This window comes from Amphiprion ocellaris, chromosome 21 (assembly GCF_022539595.1).
Source record: "Amphiprion ocellaris isolate individual 3 ecotype Okinawa chromosome 21, ASM2253959v1, whole genome shotgun sequence".
Classification (NCBI taxonomy): domain Eukaryota; kingdom Metazoa; phylum Chordata; class Actinopteri; family Pomacentridae; genus Amphiprion; species Amphiprion ocellaris.
Window position 1 is genome coordinate 11,866,717 of NC_072786.1, and position 12,729 is coordinate 11,879,445.

The window sequence follows — 12,729 nt, forward strand, 5'->3', positions numbered from 1 at the left end:
GTGGCGGCGAGCTGACGAGCAAGAAAGTTCATTTGCAGACGCAACAGCAGCACAAAGCTAATGACACGCACTGTATGAGTAACACACACAGACATGCGTGGACCTTCATGAGTGTTCAGTATCAGTGACTGGCCATGTTTTCACTGGCTAATTAATTCTACCTGAAATGATCCGTGATTTAGCATCACCTGTGATCCATTAATTTCCATCCTCAGGCAGGGTCTGGGAGTTTTTTAGCTCCCATCACATTTTTGCTCACTGTGGGCTCATTTTTCACTGCAATATGAAGTCTTGCACCACTTGTTCCACTTTTCCAAGTGTCCACAGTTGTTACCAATAATGGAAAAAAAATTGTGATTGTACATACTATAGATGTTTCACAGCAACATTTGTAGTTTGTTTCCATACTCGCCTCCTATCTGCTCTGTGTACACACAGCCTGCAGTTTATCCAAGTTTAGCCAAAAAGTTGCAGAATTTTTGCCATGTGAAGCAAAGTCACTATTTTCACAATTGCATAAAGGAGCACAGAATTTTTTGTTTTTTATAGTGTCTGGTTAGTGCAAAAGGTTTACTTTTGCCAAAAAGACAAAATATTTAGAAAAAATGCTAAATAAGATGTAAAGATTGATTTGATGAAATATCACAATTTTTGGCTTGGATCGTTACAGTTTTTGGTGATAAAGGGTATAATTTTGACAATTTTTTAAAAAGACAACATGCCTTTCAAACCTGCCAGTAGATTTTGGGCTTCAATTCTGAATTTAACCTCTACTTTTATCCTGATTTAACCTCCACGCCTCCTAATCCTGATCTTAAATCATCTTCAAGCATAAGCAACCTAATCCAAGTTTCAATCTTGCACCAAAACCCATATCGTGACTAAACTAATCCACAAAACTGACATTCACTTTAAAAAACTTTGTGTTCATTACAACGCAGCTCACTCTCACAAGAAATTCCCAAACAGGGACATGTGTGCACATAAAGACATGCAGACACACCAACACTGCTACCCCCTGCTAGGGGCCTTCTTGTTAAACTCCAAGGGGTGAGCACATTTTCTCGAACTTCCCTTTACTTTCCCTCTCGTCTTGTCTCGTTCTAATTAAACGGCTTGTCTCGGAGGCTCCCCCCGGTGTTGCCGGGGACGACTGCTGCCTCCGCGTGGGGAAGCGCGACAGGGATGAAAGGAGCTCACCTGCCGAGCGGCTCAGGGCTTACCTTGAGAACACATTTTCATAGAATAGCAGCGAGGCGCACACACACACAATGTATACTGAAACAGAGGGATGCGGGAGTGTGTCCTGCCTAATGAATCAAAACTCACCCAAGCAAAACACACACATACACACCGTCGAGTGCCTTTGTCGCGCCACCGCTATGTGCCGTCTTTCATCTCATCAAGAATCATAGTCGCTATAGGTCGGAGCCAACAAAGCAGACAGAGAGTAAAGAAAAAATATCAGAAAATGACTAAAGCCACCTGATGCTTTGACTGGTTTAAAGGGGGCCAGAATCGCCAGCGACAGCGGCTAACAAGCTCTCTATTAAGGCTATCCTGCACTGGTAACTCAATCACACCGACACACACCCTAACACCGCCTCAGTATGCGCCTTTCAATCTGTCAAAAACATGAAGACAAATGTGAAAACATGACACAGTGCACTTTTTAAAATCAGTTTCCACGTGTACCTCATACATACACGGCAGCACCAACGTATTCTTTGCATTGGAACCGCTAACCCAATTGCCTGTGTAATAGTTTAATCACCTCCATTACATGGCAGCCAGTGTAATTTGTGTTTTCCTAGCAAGCTGTAATGCACACATGCACTCAAACTGGACCACAACCAGATAGTCCTCAGCGCGTAGACATACCTGCAGTCCCCCATGCCCCTGCTTTCACAGCACACTGGCCTAATAGCCTCTGTCCATAGAAAGTTAATGGACTAATATTAAAAGCCGGCTATCTCTCTCCTTCTCGTTCCCTCTCTCTCTCCAAATTAATTATTGGTTCTATCGCTCGCACGTCCCCTCTTCAGCGATAGGTCATCCAGGTCTTGCATTAATTGCCGGAGCATATGGTCGCCAACAGATTTTAGCTGTGGGACTCGCACTTTAGCGGGGGCTATTTTTTCGCGCGCTCAGATGCGAGCCATATTGTGCGGCGCTGGCAGCTATTGTTCGGCGCATTAACTTCATAGAGCTAATTACTCCCCAATAATAACTTTACCTTGGAGTTTTTAGCGTGCCGCGTGCCAACCAACCTGTTTCGCACCCCATATGTTAATTAGCGGCCACATCTTCATTATGCCGCAGCGGCGCTTTAAGTTCAAGCTGTGCCGCCTGGCGCGTGGTGAACGCAGCCTCGACTCGCTGCCAATTATCCAACTCTTGCTCCCCTTCGCCGTCTCTCTTCCTCTCACTCTTTCCTCCCTCTCTTGTTCATTCTGTTCTCTCTATCTGCTGTTTATTTCCTGAGAATTCGTCTCGCCAGGGCGAATTGTCGACTCTCTCTCTCTCTTTCTGTCCTCTTTGCCCCTGTGAAAGTTCTCAAGAAAAAGTTTCACACTTCGTCTTTATATATAAATATATATATATATATGCAATCTTTTTTTCCTCCTTCCGAGTATTTTTCTTTGTTTTGCATTCAGTTATCACTGATTAGAGGAATTTTTCAGATGAGTTTTGTTTGCTTCAGGTTCCCTTTTTGGACGTGGAGGGGAAAAAAGCCTCTTATTCTCCACGTCAGCAAAGCTTACAGTATCGGCGGTGTGATGTTTTCCTCTGTGTGCATTGTAGGTTTTCATGTTCGCTTTGGACCTGATGTGAAAGAGAAGCTGAGGAGTGCATTATTCCCCAAAGCGCCCGCTGTTTCAGATGTGCCTCTTTTTTTCCCCTTTATGTTAGGATCTGGAGATTGTCTGATAGATCTGGCCTCGCTCTCACTTTTTCTTTCCCTCACTTTCTCTCAGTAGCTTTTCCTTTCTGTCAGTTCATCTCTTTGTCTCTGATTCTTATTCTCTTGATTTTGGATGGCACACATGCACTGTTTCCCGCTCTTTTCTTCTTCTTCTTGCTTTCAAAGTTTGCATCACTGGGCGGCCGACACACAGAGCTCCCTTTAAGGTATTGCATCGCAGTATGTGCGAGATATTAGATTAAGTTAGTTTGCAGCTGTAAAGGAATGTAAATGGAAAGGAATGTACGGAGAACGATCCACTCTGATATCATATGACACCAATGCACACATATAATCTTGTGCATTTTCTTGTTTATCCTCCTCAGTGACCCTTGTTTGTTCTTCCTGAAGTGTGTTTTAAAGATAGGCCGATAATCGTGACAGATATACGTCCCTATATTTGGCATTGGCATATTTATTGGCCAGTTATTGTTAAATTAAAAGCACTATTTCAGGTCTGATGCAGCCTCCTCTCTCTGTATCATTCTGTGGTCTCTAGCAGAAAAAAACTGGTTAAGAAACACAAACCAGGAGATTAGCTTCTCTCACAGTGGTTAAGGCTATGCAGCCACAAATCACCCTGACACGAGCCTTAAAAACAATAATCAATACAGCTTTAAGATATGAACCTTAATTGGTGATAAAACAGTGAAAGATTATGAAAACAGAGAAGCAACTGCAGGAATCAAACTGATCAATCTCAGTCAAGAGCGTCCTAATTTAATCACTTCTATTTCTACTTTACATATTCAGTTACAGTCACTCTTATTTATGAAGAAGCCTAGTTATGAATGACAGGTTTTCTGCGATCACATGCTGTTAAAACATTATATCTAATGCATATCAGCACAAAATATCAGCCTTTCTTGTGTTACCAATAATAAAAAAAACACAATCGGTCGATCCCTGGTGTGTTTGTGTCGCCCTGTGAGGTTGCAAAGCTAGTTGCACTGCATCAACTGCAACATATGGGAGCGAATGGGAAAAATTCTCTGTAAACCATTCTTTCTTTTTCTCTTTTGTTCCTCTTTTTTTATTCTTTCTTTGCTGCCTGATCTTCTTATCCCATTGTGCAGACTAATGTGTGTTGTGTAACACTTCTGTAGGCTGATTAATGCAGCGCCTATTGTGTTCAGGCTGGCAGCAATCGAGGGGAGAAGACTTGGATGCTCTGCAGGATTTTCTGTGATACTTTCAGAGAAGGAAGCAAAAATCCTTGTGCACACACTGACGTCATGCGGTTTACTGTACGCGGTGATGTGTTTATGTACAGTATGTATGTATTACAGCTGCCGCAAACTTCTCCTCCTCTACTTGCCTCCTCTTCCCATCCTCTCCCTCTCCTCCCTCCGGTACATTACAGTACTGCTAGCCAGCTCCACTCCAGCATATGTCCAATTAGGCCTGAAAGGCAAAGCAGAACAGTTCTGTCTGTGATTCGTCCCCGCGGGGGTCCTGTCCGAGCGTCGCGCTGGAACGCCTCCCCCTTCTGATCGCGCGGCGCAGGCGGTGCGATGGTTTATGGTTAACCAAAATGGTGGAGTAATTATTGTTTTTGGTTGTAAGGGGGGAAACAGGAGCCGCTTGAAGAGAGCGCTGTTCCCCAGCGCTGTGATAGTTTGATTACAGTGCTGCTGGCTGCCGCATGCCGACACACAGGAGCAGCAGGAAGAAGGGGGGAGGAAGAGCGCACACACTTTTACAGTACACTGTAAAAGCGCTGTTAGCACTGAGCGACAGCGACTCTCCCTCTCGTCTCCATTTACCTGTCTCAAGCGCTAACCACTTCAAGTGCCTACATTCAGAGATATTACCTGATTGTAGCATCTACACTCCAACCACCGTCCTTATGATTGTGCAGTCATTTCTAGCCATTTCCATCATTCCAGATCAATTTTCCACATCAGACGGCTTTTACCTGCCCATTATCCTATTCAACCATTACCTCTCTGGCCTCCTGGCAAAATAAGAGCGACAGAAGGAGATTGAGAGAGATGAGTTGCAAAGAGGGAGCAAAGTGCCGTGCAACAAGACGAGTGCAGGTCAAAGGCCTGAAGACCCCGTCAGGGATTTGATTTAAAGGGCCACTCTGCCAATTTAGCGCATAAAGTTTAGCACTGTTGTCTTTTTAAAATGTGCTTTTGATGTAAGCGGGAAACAGCTGCCACTAAACAAGCAGCTCTAAAGATACTGAGGCCCATTTTTATACAGTAAAATACTCACATATTGATATTCTCTATATATATTTATACATATATGAGAAGGGAGAATCTTGATTAACTTTCTGTCAATGTGTTTTGCCACAAAAGAACATTTCTTCTCCAAAGCATATCATATATTATGGATCAGAGCCCAGGTGATACTGGAATTTAGAGGCCAATAAGGAAGCAAAACATTTTAATATTGATATTCTTTCTATCCTTTCAATCTATAGTCTTGGGTCATCCTAGACTAGAGCCCAACCGATACGGAATTTTTGGGTGCCAATTTTGGAAACAATTTTAGAAAATACTAATTTGAAATATTGGTATATGAACCAATATTATATGTGTCTGGAGAAATGTTTATAAATTTTCCAGCAATGTCTTCTAACAAACTAGTTAGTAGTTTACCGTGACGACACCACTTGACTGTGCACCACTGTCTGTGATGAATGCTCTGCTACATGTGCTGCAGACAGTGCTAAGTGGTGCTCTGCCCAACAAACTATGTCATGACATTATTTCTAAGTTACCCCACACACATTTTTCGGCATTACATTCTGTATAAAGATTTTTATATCTGCATATGTCAGACAACATACATGCCTAAGAATGTTTTGTCTCTAAATTTGATCAGATAGCATCTATTAAAGCCCGACTAATTCTGGATTTTTTGGGACCAGTGCTGATTTTAGGAAGTAAGAAATTCTGACATCAATACATCAGCCGATATTATTCATTTATATACTAGCGTTATATTGAGAAGGGGAAAAGATGAAGGGTACTTCTTTATTTACTTTCTAGCCATGCCTTTTACAAACTAGTAAGCAGCTTACAGTGAAGACAACACTTGGACTCTGCACCACTATCTGCAATGAGTGATCTGCTACATGTGCTGCACGCGGTGCTTTCCCAGAAGCACCATTTCTAACTTACCACAAAGATCTTTTCTAAATTATTTTATTGACAACAGCATAAAAAGGGTTTCATATCAATGCATATCTGACAAGATATACACTGAAGAACATTTCTTCTCTAATATATAACACATTGGAGCCCCACAGGAACTGGATTTTTGGAGCCAATACTGATTTTAGGGAGTAAGACATTTAGATTTTGGTAAGTCTGCATGTCCCTATATATGTTAAAAAAAAAACAGGTAAAAGACAAGGTTGTATTAACTTTCCAGTAATGTATTTTACAAACTAGTTACTATCTGTCTATGAAAACACAGCTTGGACTCCGCACAACTGTCTACAATGAGTACTCTGCTACATGTGCTGCAGACAGTGACTTACTCAGTGACAACACCATTTCTAAATTACCCCAAATACCCCCAGAAAGCTTTTATATCAGCCCATATTAAACCACAAATATGCTAATATCAATATATTTGTGACTGGCTGATATCAGCTGGTAGTATCAGTCAGCCGCTAACTAAAAGTCTGGTTAAAAAGAACAAGCACAGAAGCAGATTTGTTGAATAATTGATTGGATTGCAGGACCGGCCTCTTCTACTTCTCATTTTATTTCACTACAGTGTGGGCGCAGCATTGTTGTATTGTTGCCATCCCCAAAGATTCAAAACCAAAACTGTTTCCAATGAAAACACCACAGTGTGTCTTTGCAGAAACAGATAAATTCAAAGAGCGAAGAGGGCATAGTTTGCTTCTGATCTACCGATTATGTAACGCTGTCACACCCAATTGTTGCAAAAGCAATTGATTTGATTTGCTTATCGGAAGATGGTTTAAAGTTTGAATTTCCTTCGTGCGTGTGGTTTGATACACAACCTGAGCCAGATAAGATCCATTCTTTCCCTCCTCCTCTCACCTTTTCTCCACTCTCCTCCTCTTCTTCACTGCTTCTCCTCCTCATCCTCTCCTCTCCTTCCTCTCAAACTGTCAGTCAGTCCATCACACGCAAGTCTTTGTGTGTTGTTTTTGGCAGAACGCTGTTTAGTGCAACCATCTGTCTCCTACTTCTCTGCCTCTCCTTCCTCTCTCTCTCCTGTCGTCCCTGCCAAAGTCACCCATCGCAGGAGCTTTTTTCTGCGTCTCCTTTTAAAATCCTGGAAACCTTATGAAGTCGTATGGCTCTCTGCCGACAGACGCTGGGTTGTATCCGTGCGTTTTTGTGTATATGTGCGCTGATGATGCTGATGGAGGGGAGAGAGAACATTATCTTCCAAATAAAAAAGGCAAAAAACGGGCCAGCTGTTGTTAGAGTTTACTGAACTGTCCTCATGACTCGCTGCGTTTAGAGCCTCCTTCACTGATGTCATATGTGAGCTCCATATGTGTAAATGTATGTGTATGAGACTGAATGCATATGATTGTGAGAAATCAGGGTCATGCCATTCGTATGTTCTTCTTGTTGCAGGATTTACTTCTCAGTGCATGTTCAGGTATTAATCTTTGTATGTTTCCTTCCTTTTCCCTTTTCCAAAATTCAAAAAAACCCCATCCTCCTCTCCCTCCTTTATCAGCAGGTCCAGGGCCAGCTCCCGCCGCTGATGATTCCCGTCTTTCCTCCAGACCAGCGGACTCTGGCGGCGGCTGCAGCCCAGCAGGGCTTCCTAATGCCCCCTGGCTTCAACTACAAGCCTGGCTGCAGTGAGTCGACACATACATTCCTAAATGGGTGCAACTTTGGGAGTTAAAAAAAAAAGTAGCTTATGTGTGATGTTTCACATGTTTTGCACCAAGCAAGGTAGAAGCGTTTTTTTCCCACACACAAGGAGTCTGGTTGTTTCCCAAAAGACGAGCTTGCCCCTACAACAACATCATCTCCCTCTTAATAGAAAAACCATCCAAATACACCCTTCCTGTTTACACTCTCCCTCTCTCTTTATCTCCCTCTCTCTCTTGGCTCCTTCCTTTTGTCTTGTCTATTTTTTGATATATAAAAGCAGCAAAATGAAGGCGTCCTGCAGGACATGTTTTTTTGTTTTTTTTTTGGCTATCACGCTCCGGCTGTGTGGCAATGTGTTGTTTACCATGACAGAGAGAGAGAGAAGGGAAAAAGGAAGAAGAGAGAGGGAGAGAGGGAGGTTGGTGCTTGCCAGGGGATGCTGGGAATAAATGCACGGTGGGGGGTTAGCAGAAGGGGGGAGGGAGGGTGGTAATGTGACCTGCCCCAGGTTCTCCTCACATTAACACGGGACGCAGCCAGAACATGTTTCCAACACAGCCCACACGCACTAACACACATAGACACGCACACACAAAGACGCTCAGTGATCGCTTTGTGATATTGCAGGGAAAAAAAAAATTACAAAAACGAATATGTGCACACTCAGTCCCGCTCCCACCCCTCTCCCCACCACCCCACTTACAGTTTCACAGCTTCCCAAACAAGTCCATTCCATTTTAATTAGTGCCATCTTCACCCACGCCCACTGCCCACGTAAATACCCTGTCAAGTAGTGGGCTTGTCTTTTCACTGCCTCCGCCAACTCCAACCGGACTGGCACACTTCGGCAGGCCAAGCCGCCCCTGAGAAAACTCTCTGGCAACTTTCGAAGTTGTTGTGAGTTGATGTAGTTTTCGGTTTTGCTGCGGCTCGAAATAGGACATGTGTAGCATTGTGCTCTGACATATTCTCACGGCGCTTTCGTAGCGTCGGAGATATGAATAGACCCCGCGCAGTATGGACTTCTGTGCACTCGGTGGCTGTCTTGTTTAAACACTTGGACGGCGACGCATTTGTTATGTGCTTCTGACACAGCGTGCTACAGCTTAAGATAGCTGCTCTTTTTTGAAGGTTAAAAACTAAAGCTGTGCATAATAGACCTGCATTTAGAGGTAGGAAATGTGCAGAATTTACTCGAAAAGCTCATTTTCAAACAGACTTTTCCTGCTTACAAAGTGAGAAGCAAGCATGAAATATGCAGCTTATATCTCCCACCGATTGCCATCCTAAATACATCATTTTTATCCCACTTTGGAGTCTTTGTACCAAATTCATCTGATTCTTTTGTCTTATGTATATGAGACTCAAATTAACTCAAAGGGGCGACAAGAGATCCAGCATTGCACTTTTAAAGGTCACAAATACCCCAAAAAAGGTGCATATCTTTCAAACTCATGATTTTCTTTAAAACATTTAAAGCCTCAAGCAATGTCAGACTTTAGAAAACTATGTTCAGAGACAGATAAGACATTAAACAACTATTTTTACAGCTTTAGTCATGATACCCATGACAAATAAACTTGCCTTTTGCCTCCATGTTTAACCCTCTAAACCTGAAAGGTGTGTTGTCTTTTTTAAAAATCAGCAAAACTGCACTCTTTATCGGAACTAGAAACCTTCCCGTGGTGCTTGAGCTGAACATCTGTATAGAAACTTAACCAAATCTTAGAAAATTCACTTTATTCTACATGTCTTATTAAAAAATTGGCCAAAAATAAAGGATTTGCTCTAACCAGATTCTGTAAAAGACAAAAAATTCTGCACTCTTTGACACAACCAAAAAGCCAATAATGGCTTCACTCTGACCAACAATCACATAACCAAAAATTGCTATATTTTTAGCCGAACTCGGCTGAACTTCAGGCAGTATTTTTTTACAGAACAGATAGTATGAGTGTGAAATAAAATATCTATAGCATGTGCTCCACTATTGTTAACACCTGCGGGCACTTGGAAACATGTTATGCATGAAAAATCCAAGTTCTTTTCATTGAGAAGGCATTTTACTTTTGTAATTCTTTTTAGCGATTTATGGCATTATAATTATGTAATGCTGCACTAGAGACTTTTCTGAGTTCTGTCTACTTCTAGTCATGCTTGTTCATGTTGCAGTGAAAAATAAGCCCACACTGAGTAAAAAATGTGACAGGAGCAACAAGCCCCAGAAAGTGCTTTCAGGATGCCCCTTTAAGAATTTTTAAAACACTTAAAACTGTCCACAAAGTGACACTGATGGCCTTTTTGTATCTCACTCGCCTCGATCTGTTTCCCCCTTTCGTCTGTTTATCAGTGAGAAATCTCAGCCCGGTCCGCCTGGGTCGCTGTCCCCGAGCCAAGAGCAACATGTTTGCTTTTCCCTGTCATTCTCCCTTTTGTTACAGCGACCCCCAGGAGGAGCATAAATATCCACTGGGCTCATGTTTGTCTAGGGAGCAAGGAGAAAAGACCAATCTCCTAGAATACACAGTCCTGAAATAATTCTCTAATCCCTGCTGCCCTCCCTCCTTCCCCACTGGAGGAAAGAATGTCTCAGCTTTTGCTTTCAGTTGTTTTGATTTTTTTTTTTTTTTTTTTTTTTTTTATAAAGGAAAAGAGGCAAGTTATATGGGAAAATATGTTGGAAGGCTGATGCCAAGCTGGGACACATGCAAATTTGCATGAGCCGAGAGGCTGAGCTGAAGGTTTGGGTTAGAAATGCAAGGTCGAGCCCTGAGAAGTTTCTCCTGGAACAAGTTTCCTGGATTAAACACCAATATGAACGCCTGATGGAAATCAGAGCCGCCAAGCAACATGTCTATACAATACGACTAAAATTAAACACAATATTCCTCTTCTTCCCCTCATGTCTGACCTTTCTGCCCCTCCTTTTCTTTTCTCTCTCTCTCTGAGTAATTACAGCACAGCCTATCTGCACCTACTAACTAATAACCTGGAATCATCCTTTTTCTCCCCTGCTTCCTCCACCTCCCTGCACTTCTGTCATCTCCGCCACCCTTTTCGTCCATCTATCTCCTGATTTATCATTCCTGACAGAAGAGGGGGAACGAGAGGGAGAGGTGGAGGAGATGAGAGGTGGTAGAGAGTAACTTGTGACTACAGAAAGAAGAAGAAAGTGGGAAAGCAGCACAAAACAGCAGAACGGGGTGAAAAAAGAGAGAGAGCAGAGAGCAGCAATCGGCAGTCGCGGCTCTTAATTACGGTACTGGGGCCGGCTTTATCAGAATCCCTTCACCTCGCTGCTCTTTGTCAGGGGGTATTAAGGAGGAGGACACACAATCAGGCTTTTCATTAGGGCCCTACCGGCAGCGCACACAAAGGACGGCTTTAACAGCTGCAGAAAGGGACTCAGGTGGTGGTGGAGGGTGGATGGTGGGGGGTGAGGCGGGGGAGAACAAGGGATGGAGGTGGGATGAGAAAAACAAGAGGATAAAGGAGGGAGGACAAATGTGAGGATTTGGGTGCACCAAAAACGACAGATTTTCTATAAAAAATGTGATCTCTGGTTCCCTTCAGGTGACCCCTACCCTCTCCAGCTCATCCCCACAACGATGGCCGCCGCTGCAGCCGCCACACCAGGCCTGGGACCCCTCCAGCTCCAGGTAAGACTGCAGCATCCACACAAGAACTCACAGTTGACAGTGTTCACACCTCACACTGAGCTCCACAACACCACAAACACAGCCACAGGGGTGGGAAGCACAGCTGTCACTTCCAGCCAGAGTGTGGACACTGAAGGCATCCTGCAAAAACATGATCTTCATGATCTGACGATGACAAATGTAGCGTTGGCCCTCGGCTTTGTCCTGCTACTGGAAGTAAAAGGGTTGATAGTGCTGCTGATGTGAGTGTCAGGGTGCAGGATATATGGCAGAAATATTCAGATTGACTGTTAGAAGTGATCTGGCGGTGATGCTGAAGACATTTCTGTCTTCTTTAACAGCACAGAAGCATCTTTGGATGTGACTCGGGTTACTATCATGACCAAATTGGTGGTTTCACTTTTACCTATCTTTCCACAAACCCCCGAACACCGAGAACTAATGCTTGTTACAGGTAGTTTTCTTGACCTTCTGAATCCCAAAACTTACCAATAAGTACAAAAGGCATGTTATCTTAGACCAATTATCAGAGCCAGATACGGTAAAAACAGAAGCACTCGTCAAATTTTCATCTTTCTGACACTCCTTTGTGAAATCTACGTTGAAAATCTTCATCAAAACACTATATTTTATATGAGTCAATATAAAAAATAAAAAAAAAACAACTTTTCTGAAAGTTTCTGAAAAATTCTGAAAAAAACTAAAAATTCTGTGCTCCTCAGTGCAACTGAGAGGGCATCAGTGACTCAGATGCAACCAACAGTCACATGACAAAAATTCAGGGACTTTTTGGTTGAACTGCAGGCTGTGTTTACACAGAGCAGTAGTCATCTAATTGAAATTGAATTTTAAAAACTTAATTGAGTTCATTTGGGTTGACTACAAGTGTGAATATTTGGATAAAAGCTAGAGAAAAAGTAATTATATAGTATAAAATAGTAAGTATACTCTGATTTGTGGTTCAATGGTGTGTTTTCCAGAACTCGACTGATATATCGGTTAGCTTATATTATTGGTCGATATTTGTCTTACATACAAATATCAGTATCTGTGTATATGCTGTCTAATATATGATACTTTTTTCATAGAACATAACACAGAAAAAGATGCTTGAGGTGATTTTGACATCACATAGTTTGTCAAGCATCTGCGACGCCATGTGCAGCACATGTAGCAGAGTCCAGTTGAGGAGATGGTGGTACAGAGTCAAGCCATGACTTCATGCTAAACTAGTTTGTGAAATACACTGCTGGTTTTGCTGTAGTGTTTT

The 12,729-nt window shown here is 42.7% G+C and overlaps 1 protein-coding gene across 14 annotated transcripts in view; it reads left to right on the top strand.

The window, feature by feature from the left end:
- sox5 (SRY-box transcription factor 5) overlaps positions 1 to 12,729 on the top strand; it is a 297,848-nt gene that overhangs the window by 252,419 nt on the left and 32,700 nt on the right. For 12 of the 14 annotated variants that reach the window (XM_055006506.1, XM_055006507.1, XM_055006502.1 and 9 more), the window contains 2 exons: positions 7,655 to 7,781; positions 11,374 to 11,459. In XM_055006506.1, coding sequence (XP_054862481.1) covers positions 7,655 to 7,781; positions 11,374 to 11,459 — 213 coding nt within the window. The remainder of the gene's footprint in view (positions 1 to 7,654; positions 7,782 to 11,373; positions 11,460 to 12,729) is intronic. The other 2 variants (XM_055006496.1, XM_055006505.1) reach the window with 1 other exon arrangement.